The sequence below is a fragment of the Pezoporus wallicus genome, unplaced genomic scaffold (genome assembly GCF_028554395.1).
Source record: "Pezoporus wallicus isolate ANWC-B61680 ecotype Strahan unplaced genomic scaffold, APGP_CSIRO_Pwel_v1 contig_8188, whole genome shotgun sequence".
NCBI classification, from domain to species: Eukaryota; Metazoa; Chordata; class Aves; order Psittaciformes; family Psittacidae; genus Pezoporus; species Pezoporus wallicus.
In genome coordinates this window covers 852,305-867,241 of record NW_026640104.1, presented here as the reverse complement: position 1 = coordinate 867,241, position 14,937 = coordinate 852,305, and the positions used below count along the sequence as shown (strand labels likewise).

At 43.1% G+C, this 14,937-nt stretch overlaps 1 protein-coding gene and 1 non-coding gene across 2 annotated transcripts in view; both read right to left on the bottom strand.

The window, feature by feature from the left end:
• The window catches only part of CPXM2 (carboxypeptidase X, M14 family member 2), a 77,613-nt gene extending 68,626 nt beyond the window's left edge, over positions 1 to 8,987 (bottom strand). The window contains exon 1 of the mRNA XM_057417345.1: positions 8,496 to 8,987. Within this exon, the coding sequence (XP_057273328.1) occupies positions 8,496 to 8,823 (328 nt within the window). The 5' untranslated portion in view covers positions 8,824 to 8,987. The remainder of the gene's footprint in view (positions 1 to 8,495) is intronic.
• Positions 8,988 to 13,974: 4,987 nt separating this feature from the next.
• On the bottom strand, positions 13,975 to 14,047 carry TRNAF-GAA (transfer RNA phenylalanine (anticodon GAA)). Its single transcript has one exon. It is a non-coding gene; the product is annotated as a tRNA-Phe (tRNA).
• Between the last annotated feature and the right edge of the window lie 890 nt (positions 14,048 to 14,937).

The following is a 14,937-nucleotide window of genomic DNA, read 5'->3' as shown; positions in this document are numbered from 1 at the left end:
TATCTAAATCCCAACAGACACAGAGTAATGCAGTCCCACACAGACCGTGCAGCACAGTTTTGGGCTCACTCATGTGCTGGAACAGGAAATCATTCACTTTTCCTAATCCAAGTTTAGATATGTTTCCTCAGCTCTGACATATAGTAGTATATCATGCAATATTTTTAAGAAATTCTTGTAAAATACACTTTACAGTGTATTTGGCCTGATTCCCCTCTATAAGAAAGCTCCTTTAAGCACCCCTCCAGAACCAGAAAGTCACTTTAAAGCCTCTTTTTGCTTAGAAAAATGATGCAGATCACTGTGGAAATAAGGAAGGTAAACCCTATCTTTCCTTGTGTCCACTTAGCCTATAATAATGGTACAAATCCTTGCTCGCCAATGCCCATACGTTACCTACCAGAAGTATTTTATGTCCAAAAGGGCACTTAGGTATCTATCAACAGATTCACTAGACTATCCTTCATAATTCAATTCAAACAGGGTGAGAGAGATTCACAGCTAAACCCAAGTACCCTAAAGAAGCTTTAAATGATCCCCACATACTTCCGCTGATGGCTTCATAGGCACTCTGGCTCTGAGTCACCATCTGGCATCTCTTAATTCCCCCTCTTGTTTCTCTCACCTTTTTTAGGTTGCCATTTTTAGCTATGGGTAGAAAAGAGAAGCAGTTTTCCTTTTACACCTATCGATATAGCACTGTCTGTGATTGCATGAAAAATAAACCTCCTTGCTCTTCTTGGTGGTGTACCATCCCTTCCAGCACACAGCAGACACCCAGAGCACCCTGTTCTTTCCCACACTGGGATGATAAAACTGCAAGGGAATGGAATCACAAATGTTCACAAATGTTAGCTGTGCTACAAGGAAATTGGAAATGCGCTTGCATCAGAAATAATGAATTAACACTGCAGTGTATTTTGCTAACAGTTTAATGTGGTAGTTTTCATTACTTGATCAGATGTGTAAAAACCCAACCAAACACCTTTTGAAGTCAACCAAAATAGCCAGAGAAAGGCTTCTGGAGGAGCAAGGCTAGCCCCTGAAAGAGGCAGATGTGCTCAGTGATCAGCATCATCTGTGGCTCAGGAAAAGAAGTCCCCAACAGGAAAATAATCAGACAGCAGCAGTGTTAGAGACCCATCTGGGGCTGGCCACAGTTTCCTCTAAATGCCTTTATTCCACTGTCCATGCCCTTTGTTCTTGTTTGCACATGAACAGTGTGTTCAGGCAGGTTACTGAGAAGTAACTTCTACACTGGAGATGTAACTGCACAGATATGATGGCCATGACCATCCTTGAATGAAATCCCATGCAAAAATGAAGGAAACTCAAATGATCTCTTTGATTAATGGCTTACTGAATTAAATAGGACCAAAGTGTCCACTAAGGTATATCCTTGGGACAGAAAGATTAAAGGTGATTGTATGTTTCCAATATGAGTGACTATTCCTGCAACCCCTATTTTCTCTGGTGAATATCTGAACTGAGTTAGGGCTACTGAATGTTTTTCATGTGTAATCACTGGATTGTAAAAGGCAAATAATTTGGACTACATCAGAGCTTTGCTTGTTCCCATTTTCCTTGAGTACCCAAACCCCTAGTGTTAAAGGCATGTATTTACATGTTCATTTCAAAAAGTTCTGCTTAATAAAACATGCAGGATTAGAAGATACATACTCACCATAGGCCTGACAAAAAGATCAAGTCTAATGTAGCCTTTTTATCATAACAACACAAGCACAAGCAACAATTATGTGTGAATATGAGAACCAAATCTCAGCTCTGTACACTGATAACAAATCTGTTGGTAGTCTGCTTTTAACACAACGAATTGGGCAAGGCTCAAAAATCCCAGGAACAAAAGGCTCAGACATTGAAAAAGGAATAAATTACTTCTTCTGCACCATGTCTTCCGCTTCCACTACTTCATCTTTTTGACAGATTCTATGATCACACAGCTGACAGAAGTGTTCATTCCAAAACCAAAGGAAATAAGTGAAATTTGATTGTGAGCTGTCTGATTGACCTGTCTAACCAGCTCACTGAACAGAGAATAACATTAAAAACCAAGAATGAATTCAAATAATGAGTGACTCGCAATATGCTGGAATTTCAGGAACAAGTCTAGACTCAAGTTCATGCTATTAAAATCTATTCAGTGAAACCATCCCTTTTTTAAAGAGGTATTTTTCTCACCTTACGTTTGAATTCAGAGAAGGCTGATGGGAGAATTACTGTAGGAAAGTTTTCTCTAGCATAATCAAATGTGTTTATTCTGATTTATTTTTCTCATGTTACATTATTCATTGAAATCATGAGTAAGGAAAGATGCTAATCAAAAAGATTTGGCCAGTGTTGAGGGCATTGCTCATTGTTCATTCTTGCTCATCCTTTGTCTCCTTTCGTTGTGGCATTCTTTAAAGTACAGGCTCTTAAATGGAATGGCTATGTTACATTTTATTATTCTACATATTTGTAGAAGTGCTGAGGGAAAAATAGAAGCTTGTAGATGAAAGCACACTCATTAAAAGCCACATGTTTTCATCTTTGCTTGTCACATCTGGCAATTAGGATGTGATACAGGCCACATTAAAATTCATGGGATATGCACCTAGGGCCAATGAGTTCATTCTGAGAAGTTGCTGGCATAAGAATTATAAGCAAAAGCTTTATAATTGAAATCTACATTCTAGGTCACAAGAGCGCTCCACTTTCTCTCGGCTTCTCAGGAATGGAGCCAGCTACAGGATTTAACAGAAGTGATACAAATGGGCTAGAAAACAGCAGTGCTGGTAATTACCCAGCATATGGGTAATTCTGTGCTTATTTCTTCTTAGTCCCTATACAAGTCATTTATCGCTAAGTAGCTTTCATTAAATAACAGCCTATGTAAGCAGTCATCCCCCAACCTTCATTTTACCCTCTGATTCAGCTCCCTAACCCAAAAACCTGTTTCTTGTCCCCCCTGAATCTCATTTGTACTTCCAGCTCCTGCCCCATTCCCCTTCATATCATCCCATAAGCTCCCTGACACATTGCTGACAGCCTTTGCTGGCTCTGCTCCCTGACAGACCCATACCAGTTACCCCATCTGGCTTGTGGCCCTCGCGTTTCACTTGAAGGCACCCTGTGTCTAATAGCTGCTTCCAAGCCAGAGCTCTGAGGCATTACCATATCTTCAATGTGCCAGCAAAGCTCAACACGCTGCACTGCAAATGTCTTTGCAAAATTGACTTCGATGACTCTCTTTGCTCCTAGGCTTCCTCCTGACTCTCTAGGTAAGCCTTCAGCCTGCCTGTGTTTTCACTCTCCCATTTTTGCATCTTTGCTCCCTTTTCCATCTTTGCTCTAGTTAAACCCATCCAAAATCACAACTCTAGCAAGCAGTGCTGCTGATTCACAAGCTACCTTTTCCTTCTGTGTTTCCTTCTGTTCTATCTGGAAACCTGGTGTGTCTTGGTGACCTTTTCTTAAGTACTTTCAGCTATCTGTTCAATGTCTTATATATCACTCATATCTTCATCGCAGTGAACAAATTCATCATTCAAATGCCAGCAACACCACAAACATCCATGCTTTCAACTTCATACCCTCTTCATGCCTTCATCACCATTTTACAGACAAATCTTTCCAGTTTTTCCTTTTTCTCTATGATTCAGCTTTTCCTCCTCAGTCACTCATCGATGTCTCTCTCCAAGCCTTCATTATCTCATCTCTTGATAAGTGCCTCGATTAATGCACCACCAGTTCTATTTTTATCCATGCAAATCCTTTCTGCAAGATAATTTCATGGTTGCTTGCACTGGTCATTTTATCCTCTTTTTGCCTTCCTTTACTAACTCCTCCTCAGATACAAATCCAGCGAGATCCTGAGCCAGACAAGAAATTCCTATACACTACATAAATTTAAAAAAACAACTAACCAAAACCCCTCAGAATTACAGTGTTGAGCAGCTGGCAACATTACACACAAAAAAAGTATATTTAGCAAGCAAACAGGGATGCATCTAAAGAGTTTCATCAAGCCTGGGGAAAGCAACAGATGAGACAAGGCAAAGTCCTTTTTGTCCAAATGAACCTGCTTGAGCAAGCCCAGAGAGGCCACGGAGCTGCTGCGAGGGCTGGAGCAGCTCTGCTCTGGAGCCAGGCTGAGAGAGCTGGGCTGGGGCAGCCTGGAGAAGAGAAGGCTCCTGAAGGGGAGACCTGAGAGCAGCTCCAGTGCCTGAAGGGGCTGCAGGAAACCTGGAGAGGGGCTTGGGACAAGGGCCTGTAGGGACAGGCCAAGGGGAATGGCTTTAACCTGCCAGAGGGGAGACTGAGATGAGCTCTTAGGCAGAAGCTCTTCCCTGTGAGGGTGCTGAGGCGCTGGCACAGGGTGCCCAGAGAAGCTGTGGCTGCCCCATCCCTGGCAGTGTTCAAGGCCAGGTTGGACACAGGGGCTTGGAGCAAGCTGCTCTAGTGGAAGGTGTCCCTGCCCGTGGCAGGGGTTGGAGCTGGGTGAGCTTTAAGGTCCCTTCCAACACAAACCACTCTGGGATTCTCTGATTCTACGAAATCATGATAACTACATACAAACACACATTATGCAGAGATTACACAGAAATAAAATACTGTGAGATTTGTGAAATACAAAATAAATGTGCAGTAAACCCCATGCTGCCATATAAATAAACATTACTCCTTTATTTTTTGAGGGCATTAAGAATGGAGGCATGGCCAGAACAAGAACTACTCTAAAAAGTATTAGTTTTATAAATCAAATAAAAATAATTATAGATATAACTGTGGTAGATTTAGGTGCAACAGAAATTAAAAGGGGGAACCTTTCAGTCACAACCCACAGCAACGTGCAGCACTGAGCAGTGTTCATAGGGATCTCAACCCCATAAACCTCCTAGTGACAGATTTTTGCCTGTATGCAGGCAGACCTCTCAAACCATTTATATGGGTCTGCCCCACAGCTCATAACCAAGAAGGCATATATTAAATCTATTAAAAGGCCTCATAAAAGAAAAATATTGATGTTAACAAGACTCTTTCCAGTGATTTGAATAGGCTTTGGATAGAAGCCTACATAAACAAGGATGGAATTAGAAAATGGAAATATGTATATACAGAAACCTGTCAATCCAACCCAAGGATGACCTGATACCACTTCATTTATAAGCTGTTTAAAGGGCAAAGAAACTGATTGATATTTTGAACTGTTACCTGGATCAAGTATTTGCAAATATTGATCCTAATAATTATTTGAACCCCCCCCCCACATTGCAACCCCACTATCATCAATAGGACTTCTCTCTACATTGATCTTTCACAGATAAAATATATATGTTCTCTCTACCTTCAGTAATAAGGTTAAATAAATGGAGTCGGTGTCATCTGTTCTGTGCCGTGTCCTTCAGACTGCTATGTTCGATTCCAACTTTGATTCAAAGCTAGGGCTGATCAGTACCAGCTGCTCAGCCAAAGGGCAGATCACACATTTCTTGTTTCTCCTCTTTCTTCATCCCAGCTCCCAGCCAGACTATTGTTTGTTGTAACTAATTAATCCCTCATGCCCTGGCTGCCAGGGAAGCTCACAAACCCCACATTTTTGTATTTATTGCGTGTCTAATACATTAATTCCAGTTCTGGATATATTTATTAACACATTAAAGTATACACATACACACAACACCCATATTTACACAGCCAGATTTAGAGTTACTAGTCATGGATATCTGTTTGATAGCTGCTATTATTACTTTTAGCTGTCCTCTTAACAGGTCAGATGTGAGAAATTATAGTCATGTATCATTATTTAGACACCTGGGATTATCAGATCTTCATTTCAAACCAATTCCTGGTGACACAGTGACATGGCATTAAGCATTGGGGTCACTGCTCTGGCAGGACCTGACCCTCACCTGCATTTGGGAGAGTTAAAAGGAAACATTTCAAGTATTATAGCTAGACCTTTTAACGCTGCATTTAAAAATGCCAGACACTTCCTGCTAAAAACCTCCTGTTTTCACTTATATCTTTAACAAATGGTAACCATCCTCTTGCTGTGTGTTTGCCTGAGGGCTTATTATGGCTATTGCAGTTAAAATAGTTCAGCTGCTCCCAACGAAATACAGCATTTTCCCATATTGAAGTAAGTCTAACAGGCAGATTGCTGAGCTGGTGTCAAGCCCTCCTGTGCTGGAGCAAGAAGTGAGTTTGGTGGAGGGAATTAGTGGCTTGTTATACCTCTGGCTGTTGTTTTTATTAGAATCATAGAATCCCAGACTAGTCTGGGTTGGAAAGGACCTTAAGATCATCCAGTTCCAACCCCCTGCCATGGGCAGGGACACCTCACAGCAGACCATGTAACCCAAAACTCTGTCCAACCTGGCCTTGAACAATGCCAGGGATGGAGCATTTATCACTTATTTGGGCAACCTGTTCCAGCGCTCATAAGCTCATAGGCTTTAAAACCTCTTATTACATATGGCTGGTGAAAGCTTGGTAGCTCAGTTGGTTCAAAAGAGCATCAGCCAGGAGGGACTGAGCTCTTTCCAGGTGCTTTTGGTGGTGCATCACAAGCCCTTGCCAGGATCCCCTTGACTTTCTGCTTGGCCATGCTGTGGAACAGGAGGAGGCTGAGGAAGGACCTTACCTGATGGAATGCAGAAATAAAATGATTCCCTGGACTCAGAGAGCCAGGTAGGGTGAAAGGTAAAAACGAGTAAATTAGAAGAATTCTTCACATGTCAATTGGTTGGCACAAAATGAAGTGTTTTCTAGAGAAGGCTTAAGGAGGTCTATTTTTCTTTTTCTAATTCCGTATTTTCCTATATACAAAAATGTGATACCATGGCCAAATTCAGACTACATGCAAGACCTCAGTATGCTCCCCTAGTAGGTCATCAGTGTTACACAGTTTGAATTTTGTACTGCTGTACCTGCAGTGCATAAACTAAATCAGGCTTGGAAGGGATGAGTGTTCCACAATGATGGAGGTGGTTGTTGGTACTGCTGCTGCCTTCTTTGCACTTGTAAGGTGCTCATTGCCATGGGTGGAGAACAAGGAAGATGCCCATCTGTAAAGAGAAATGAACCCTGCTCTTGCAGACTGGTTGCTGTCCTTAATGGTGTCATGTTTGGTGGAGTATGTGAAGCCATGGGGTTGAGGAAATCAGGGAAATGCCAACAGGGAAGGTGAAAGCAGAGCTGAACTGGAGAACATCCCATTGCAGGCTGGAAATCTGTATTGTCTGCACCACACTGAAGAAGAGTAAGCCTGGTACCTAAGTAGGTAGCTTTAAAATCCATGTGTTGCACATAGTTAGATAATAAAGCCAATAAACTAGTCCTTGTCATGGTCCAGGCAGTATTTTCAGTGGCAATTCAAACTGCCTGCCCCACAGTTTTCCATACTTCAGAAATGGTATTTTCTTATCAGTATTTATTATTACAAGAGCTCATCTATTTGCTTATCAAAAGGTAATGAATTTGTTAGCGTTAATATTAAATGGAAAGTATTTTGTTTACTATCTCCCAGATGTAACTGGCAAAAGCTAAAGCCACTCTACAACCCTGGATCCGCTGTTTTCCTGTACTCCATGTATTAATGGCTCTGCATTGCAAACTTTGCTCCTTATGCTCCAGCTGTTGACATTATAAGTTTCCTTCTGAAGTAAAGCAGAGTGTAGCTATAGGGATTTATAAGTCAAAAGGTCATGGGTGAAACTCACTCCTAAACCTACTGGTATCCCAAACCGTTAAAGCACCAACCATATGTGTGGGAAGCACAGAAAGAAATTACTCTTCTTCCAGGAACAACTGAATGGTAAAAGCTGATCAAGTTTCTGCAGACTTTAATAGCTGCATATTTTCATCCCATCAAACAGAGAAAATAGAGAATGGGATTAACGGTAGACTTTTTTAGTGTAAGTCATTTTTGTTGCTGTTTAATTTCTTTATTTTTGCAGGTCAGTAATTGAATTGAACTTGTTATGACTTAGCCTTTTACAGGAAGATCTTTGTTTACAGATCTCCCTCTGGAGGCCTTTAAAGTGAAATCTGAAAGCAATTCACAGGTTTACAAGTAAAGTAATTCAGGAACCTCTCATAAATTAAAAAAAGAAAGCCAAAGAACAAAGTAAGGTGGCACCATATACAATCAGCTTTTACAGGATCCATCTCCTCCTTCGCTTATAGAACAACAGCTTTAACAGCAACCCAGTTGTCAAGTGTAAGTAAGAAGTTAAAATCCATATACTAGCTAGAGCGCAGCATAAGTAATAATCACCACTCTAAAATGTCTTTACTTGATGAAGAAAGGGTTAAAAAGCCTATAAAAGTTCTGTTCTGTGGGATAATGTGTTGTCATCATCATTGCCACGACCATGGTTACTGTTATTATTACCAAGACTGCTATTAACTGGATATTCATTAATGCTAAAAGTCACAGTCAGCATGAGATTAGCAGACTCCAAGCTCTGGAGGAGGAGGTGGAAAGTTACCTGGTGGAGTTTCAAGAATGGCTTTTCCTTTTTTGTTGCTTTTCTTCGCTTTTAACTCTTTCCTGCTGGGTTTGAACTGGGGGTGCTCCTCTGTATCTGCAGCACGGATAGGTTCTTCCTCTCCGGGCTGCTCCGTGAAAGGGAAAAACTCTTCACCGGGATATGGAAAGGAATAATAGTGATCCCTGTTGCTAATCTCCTGCAGGTAATAATCCTGATCGTCCATGGGTACCGCCTGGGACACGTCCCTCAGCAATGCCACCCCAAAGGCGCAGAGAGCGAGGCAGAGTTGAGAAGAGCATGAGCCTTTCTTGCTAAGGGCAATCATTACCCTTTGCTTGTGCAGCAATCTCTGCAAGCCCCAGAACTTTATATGGAAAGGGAGAAAACAGCCTCGGCACCAAACCCCCCCCGAAGGGGACGCAGAGGGCTACAGGATCCTGCCTGTGAAAAGCGCCTCCGCTTTGGGATAGTTTAGCAGGAGTTGCGAGGAGCGCAGCGGGACGGGGCTGCGGAGGGAGGAGGCAGGACGGGGATGCATGTGATCGTCGGGCTCCCCAGCCAGGCGGACGGACCAGCGCTGCGCTGCGCCGGCTTTTGGCAGGTGGGATCACCAGCACGGCTAGCTTCCTGCTTGCCCTCTCATGCCTTTTGTGTCGCTGTGGCTGCTTTCTTTCCAAAGTAAGAGTTACGAGAGAGTTCCAGCTGAATCCCCCAACGGTTTCTGCAGCCTTCCCGCACGGAGCTGATCTCAGAGCACTTATTCAGAGAACAGTAAACTTGGCAGCCAGCCTTTGCCTCCCAGCCTGTCTTCACAGTGTTCCCCCCCCCACCCCAGGAGGTGCTGTGCAGATGGGGTGGGCACACAGAGCCTAGGATGAGCCCTGCCTGTGGCTGGCAGGGTTCATCCGCCTGTGCTTTCACCCTGGGTGCACATGAAGATGTGGGTCTGTGGCAGATGAGCTTCATTCCATGTATGTTGTGCTGTATTCCCTTTCATTGTATTACATTCTTTTCTTTTTAGCTTTAACAAATGTGGGATCCCTCTCTAGCACTCATCTCAGCCTCACTTGTCTATATATTATATATATATGTTATGTATATATGACTTACATACTTTCTATAAAAAGTGTATTATAGAAAATTTAGATGTTATTTTATATCAATATACATAAAAATATAAGTAATATACAAGTCTATCTATATAGATATTAGTAAGAAATTCTTCCCTTTGAGGGTGCTGAGGCGCTGGCACAGGGTGCCCAGAGAAGCTGTGGCTGCCCCATCCCTGGCAGTGTTCAAGGCCAGGTTGGACACAGGGGCTTGGAGCAAGCTGCTCTAGTGGAAGGTGTCCCTGCCCGTGCAGGGATTGGAGCTGGATGAGCTTTAAGGTCCTTTCCAACACAAACCAGTCTGGGATTCTGTGATTCTATAACTAATAAATCTCAACGTGTGCCTATTTAAGATGCTTCTCCTAGGGTATATGGGAGCTCTCTGGACTCAGCCCACCTGAAAAACAAGGACATGCTTCATCATTGGCCCCTTTTCTCACTCTTTTTGAATGATTTTGACTTTTATTCACTCTGGAACATCTTCTAAACAGATTAGGATGTATTGTGCTAGCAGCTGCATGCATGCAACCCTGTGTCTTCAATAGAATCAATTTGTTTGAAGATAAAAATCTTATCTTTCATCTTTTTCATGCGTCTAAAAACAACCTTCTCTGCTGAAAGAAACGTGCAGCACTTGGCTCACATGAAATATGAATCCTTACTCCTGTGTTGAAAACACCAGCTTATATTTTCATCATGTATATTGTATATCTTGCCATTGTCCAGTCATCTGAGAGACAGCATTACATCTGTTACCCCACTCTTTATTCTGCCTTTGCAATCACATTTCATGTGTGTTTCTCATAACTTTAATACTGTAATTATCACAATTTCATACCTTGCTTCCTATATCTTTTGGTGTATTTGGTGTTAGACTGTGGTGATCCAGTCCCATATATTTAATGATGGTCCCTCCTTTCTAATCACTAGTTCTAAAAGCAATTTTGTGATTATATGATGTCTGTTTTCTAAAAAGACAAATGAAAATATGTTTTCCCCAGCAATTCTATTGTCATCCTTCAGTTTTACATGTTTTAACATCTGGAAACTATGACTTTTTCTATTTTAAATATAGAAATTTTCATTTTCTAAAACTACAATAAAACACACTTTGCTTTTTCACTGCTTTACTGAATTATGTATTTTATTTTGATTTCATTTGATGAAAAACTGCTTCCCATCAAACTTTTCAGATAGCTTCATCTGAAATAGCATTGTCCCCTTTGGCACAGAGCGTGCAGTGAGTGGGTGCAATGTGGGAGCTAAGACCCACTGGATATGGTGTGTGCAACAGACTGCTTGTTCCCTGTATCCGGTGGCATGCTGAATATCCTGTATATCCCATCTTAGTGACTTCACAGAGTTCTTACTCTGTTTGCCCTTTCCAAATTACCCGGTCCTCTCTTCCTTTGGTCCTAACTTCTAAGGGCAGAGCACAAGCTACACAAAATAGGCATAATTCTGTTACCGTTTGCAGCACAGTCACTCTTTTGCAAGTATTGTGGACATTCACATACCTAGAGAAGTAATAGAAAAATAGACTTTTCCATGGCGTCATTAATGATCTATTTTTCCAGTAACTAAAGGAGCTTTAGCTACAAATTAGTATTTGACTCATTGCAGTAGTCGAAGGACGTGTAGAAGCAGGAGAGGATTTACATTTCCAAACATAACAAGAAGTGTTTTCATAAAATATCAAGTCAAAAGTACATTAATAAAAAAGAATGAGGATTGTGATTAGGGGGAATTTTACTTTATCTGCTTCTGGCAACTTTAAATGTATAGATTTCAGTAATTTATGTGTGTAAACATTATGTCTTTTCTCTCCCATATGTTAACTTTTCTATCTATAAAGAGACAACTGTGTGGGCTTTATTTTTTTAATTTATTCCATATATTTTAATTTATTCTATATATTCGTATACAATGTGCTATATTGGATTTGGACCTCTTTAGAAGGTGAGTATGCATAGTTAGCTGTATGTATAAAGTATAGCAGCAAAGCATTCCGGCAGTAACAGACATGTACTTATTTCATGTATATAAAAAAATATATTTAAGTGACACAAATACCCACCCAAATGTTACCCAGCTCACCCATCACAATGCCTCATCATTCCTGTATCCAGTAACTCATTGTTCTATGTTCATGTCATTTAAGTGAGGTGTTGGTAGTTAAATTAGGGGCCAAGCCACCTACAGGCAGCATTTTGCCTCATTCTGTCATCTCACCCCTAATGATTTTGGATTTTTCTGGCATATTACAAAACACTGAAGATCCCAATGAAGTTTCCATGCATTGCAGATAGCTGGGAGTCCCTGCAAGGGCTTCCTCACCAAGTGAAAGGCCAGCACATCAGCATGCTGAGAACAGGAGAAGCCATCCCTAAGTATGACTCCTGGGACCCCTGAGCCGGAAGAGAAGCCTGGTGAGCTGTTTGTGGTCAGCCATGAGAATGTACCCAGCAGGACACAGCAAGGGACTCAAGAAGTGGCAGGCTCGCTGGTGCACCTCCACTTTTGCAGGTAAGAACTTTGCAGAACTTCAGGAGGTGCCATGCGCACTCCTTCACTTCTTGCAGTTGCCACAGATAACTCTCTTTTCACTCCAAGCATTCCTTCCTTAAGATTTATGGAATCATTTAAGACCAAGCCAAGGGCAAGGTCCTACACCTGGGTTGGAGCAAACCCAGGCACAGCTACAGGTTGGACAAAGAAGAGATTCAGAGCAGCCCTGCGGAGAAGGACTTGGGGATGTTGGTCAGTGAGAAAATGAACATGAGCCGGTGTCCTGGGTTCAGCAGTAGCAGTCATGTTTCTCCTTCGTGGTAGCTGGTGCAGTGCTGTGTTTTGACTTCCAGCCTGGGAACAGTGCTGGTGAAGCCGATGTTTTCGGTTGTTGCTAAGTGATGTTTACCCTGACCAAGGACTTTGTGAGGCTCATGCTCTGCCAGGGAAGAGGGGAGGCTGTGAGGAAGCAGAGACAGGACACCTGACCCGGGCTAGCCGGGGAGGTATTCCATACCACAGCACGTCATGCCCGGGGTGGGGGGTAACTGGGAGTTACCCGGAAGTACACGGGCTTCCGGGTGGGACTTGTTTCTTGGCCGGTGGTATCGTATTCTCTTCCCTTGTTACTTTCTCTTATCATTGTTGTAGTTGATAGTAGCGGTGGTGATTTGTGTTGTACATTGGTTGCTGGACTGTTCTTGTCTCAACCCGTAGGAGTTGCACTCTTTCGATCCTCCTCCCCGTTCCTCCGGGAGCGGGGAAGGGGAGAGTCCTGGGGGGGGGCTGAATTGCTCTCAGCCCAGCACCACTCACTGGGAGTGAGTGAACAAGCTGTCTGGCTAGGGTTTAAACCACGACAGTTCTTTTGGCGCCCAACGTGGGGCACGAGGGGTTGAGATAAGAACAGATCTGACTGGATTGATAGTCACTCGTCACAATGCTGATTTATTGGCTCTCAAGGTTTTTCCTCTTGATCTCACAGTTTCAGTATATCATATCTTACGTCCATCCGGTATTGGCTGTATTAGTGTTTTTCAAGTGTGGGGCTTGGGCTAAGGTTTTTGTCCCATTGTACTTTATGGTAATGACTTGCAATACAATAGAATCATTGATCATGAAACTGATCTGGCTTATGTTCCCAGTGTGGTCACCACCTTTATACTTTGGGAGGTATATGATGGAGGTGCTTAGCAATTACACATCTTTTTTCTCCTTCTCAGGTGCTCAACCTGTGAAGGAGACATCCTTTTACCCTCCCAGTCCTCCCCCCAGACCATTTACATTTGAGAGTTTTGAAGTTTTTGAATGGCCTTTTAATGCTGTTGAGACTTGTTTGCTGATGGTGATGGGAATCACCATGCTAACACGCATACAGAGTGTGTTTTGCCCACTACTGATTTCAGGAGTTAAGCAGAGTCAGGTTTGGGTCTTGTCTGGGGTCAAACGACGATGTAGGAGGACCAAGAGATTTTCCCTGAGGCTGGACAGCCATGAGTGGCAGGGTGTGTGGGATAGTATGGGCAAGAATCTAGGTCAGTGGGCCCCTCCAGTACTTTGGAATTTCACTACCGAACAACTGCAGAATCCAGAAGAATTAGTAAAACACTTAAATGAGGTGTGTGGTCATTCTGGCCATACCAGAGATGGACAAATCACGGCAACGTGCTGGGGCTTGGCCCATGTTTACAGGGCCTTGTTCAACACTATCCAGCACCTTCAAAAGGAAAAGAATGTCGGTGGATCTGAAGGCAAAGGGACAGTCAGCGCAGCTACTCCAGCTCCAAGCACAGCAGCTTCACCACCCCTAAAAAGGGGTGTCCACCCTGGCCTTGAACACTGACAGAGATACATATAGCTGCCGAAACCCGGGATTGAACCAGGGACCTTTAGATCTTCAGTCTAACACTCTCCCAGCTGAGCTATTTCGGCTACTTTAATCCACCCCTTATTCCATACCATTCATGTCATGCTCAGATCCTATATTTTCAATACACCATTGCTCTCCCACATATATACATCCATATACACACAGACCAAGAGAAAGAGATCATTTTCTTAATGCATGGACCAAACCCCATAATGCTGCTGAATCCATTCGGTCCATGATGTCAGGTTCCATCTCTTGTAACAATCTTTCAGGGCAGGAAAGGCTGTGTGCACTATTGGATCGTTGCCTGCTGATGCTGGTCGTTCCTTTACTGTGGAACTCATCTGGTTCTATCAAAGTTCATTCTCTGTTGGGATGATGGTTGGAAGGAAGTCAGGGCCAGTCGCTGGTGACCTGGAGACATCTAGTTGATGGGCTATAAAAGTATTACACAGCGGGCAACAGCATACAATTAATTTCATTGGCTGTTTTCCCCTAAAATCAAATCCCCTTGAGGTACACACCGGACTTCCCCATCTGCCCTCATTCTCCACCAAAAAAGAACTGTCGTGGTTTAAACCCTAGCCAGACAGCTTGTTCACTCACTCCCAGTGAGTGGTGCTGGGCTGAGAGCAATTCAGCCCCCCCCCAGGTCTCTCCCCTTCCCTGCTCCCAGAGGAACAGGGAGGAGGATCGAAAGGGTACAACTCCGACGGGTTGAGACAAGAACAGTCCAGCAACCAATGTACAACACAAATCACCACCGCTACTACCAACGACAACAATGATAAGAGAAAGTAACAAGGGAAGAGAATACAATACCACCGGCCAAGAAACGAGTCCCACTTGGAAGCCCATGTCCTTCCGGGTAACTCCCAGTTACCCCCCCACCCTGGGCATGACGTGCTGTGGTATGGAATACCTCCCTGGCTAGCCCGGGTCAGGCGCCCCG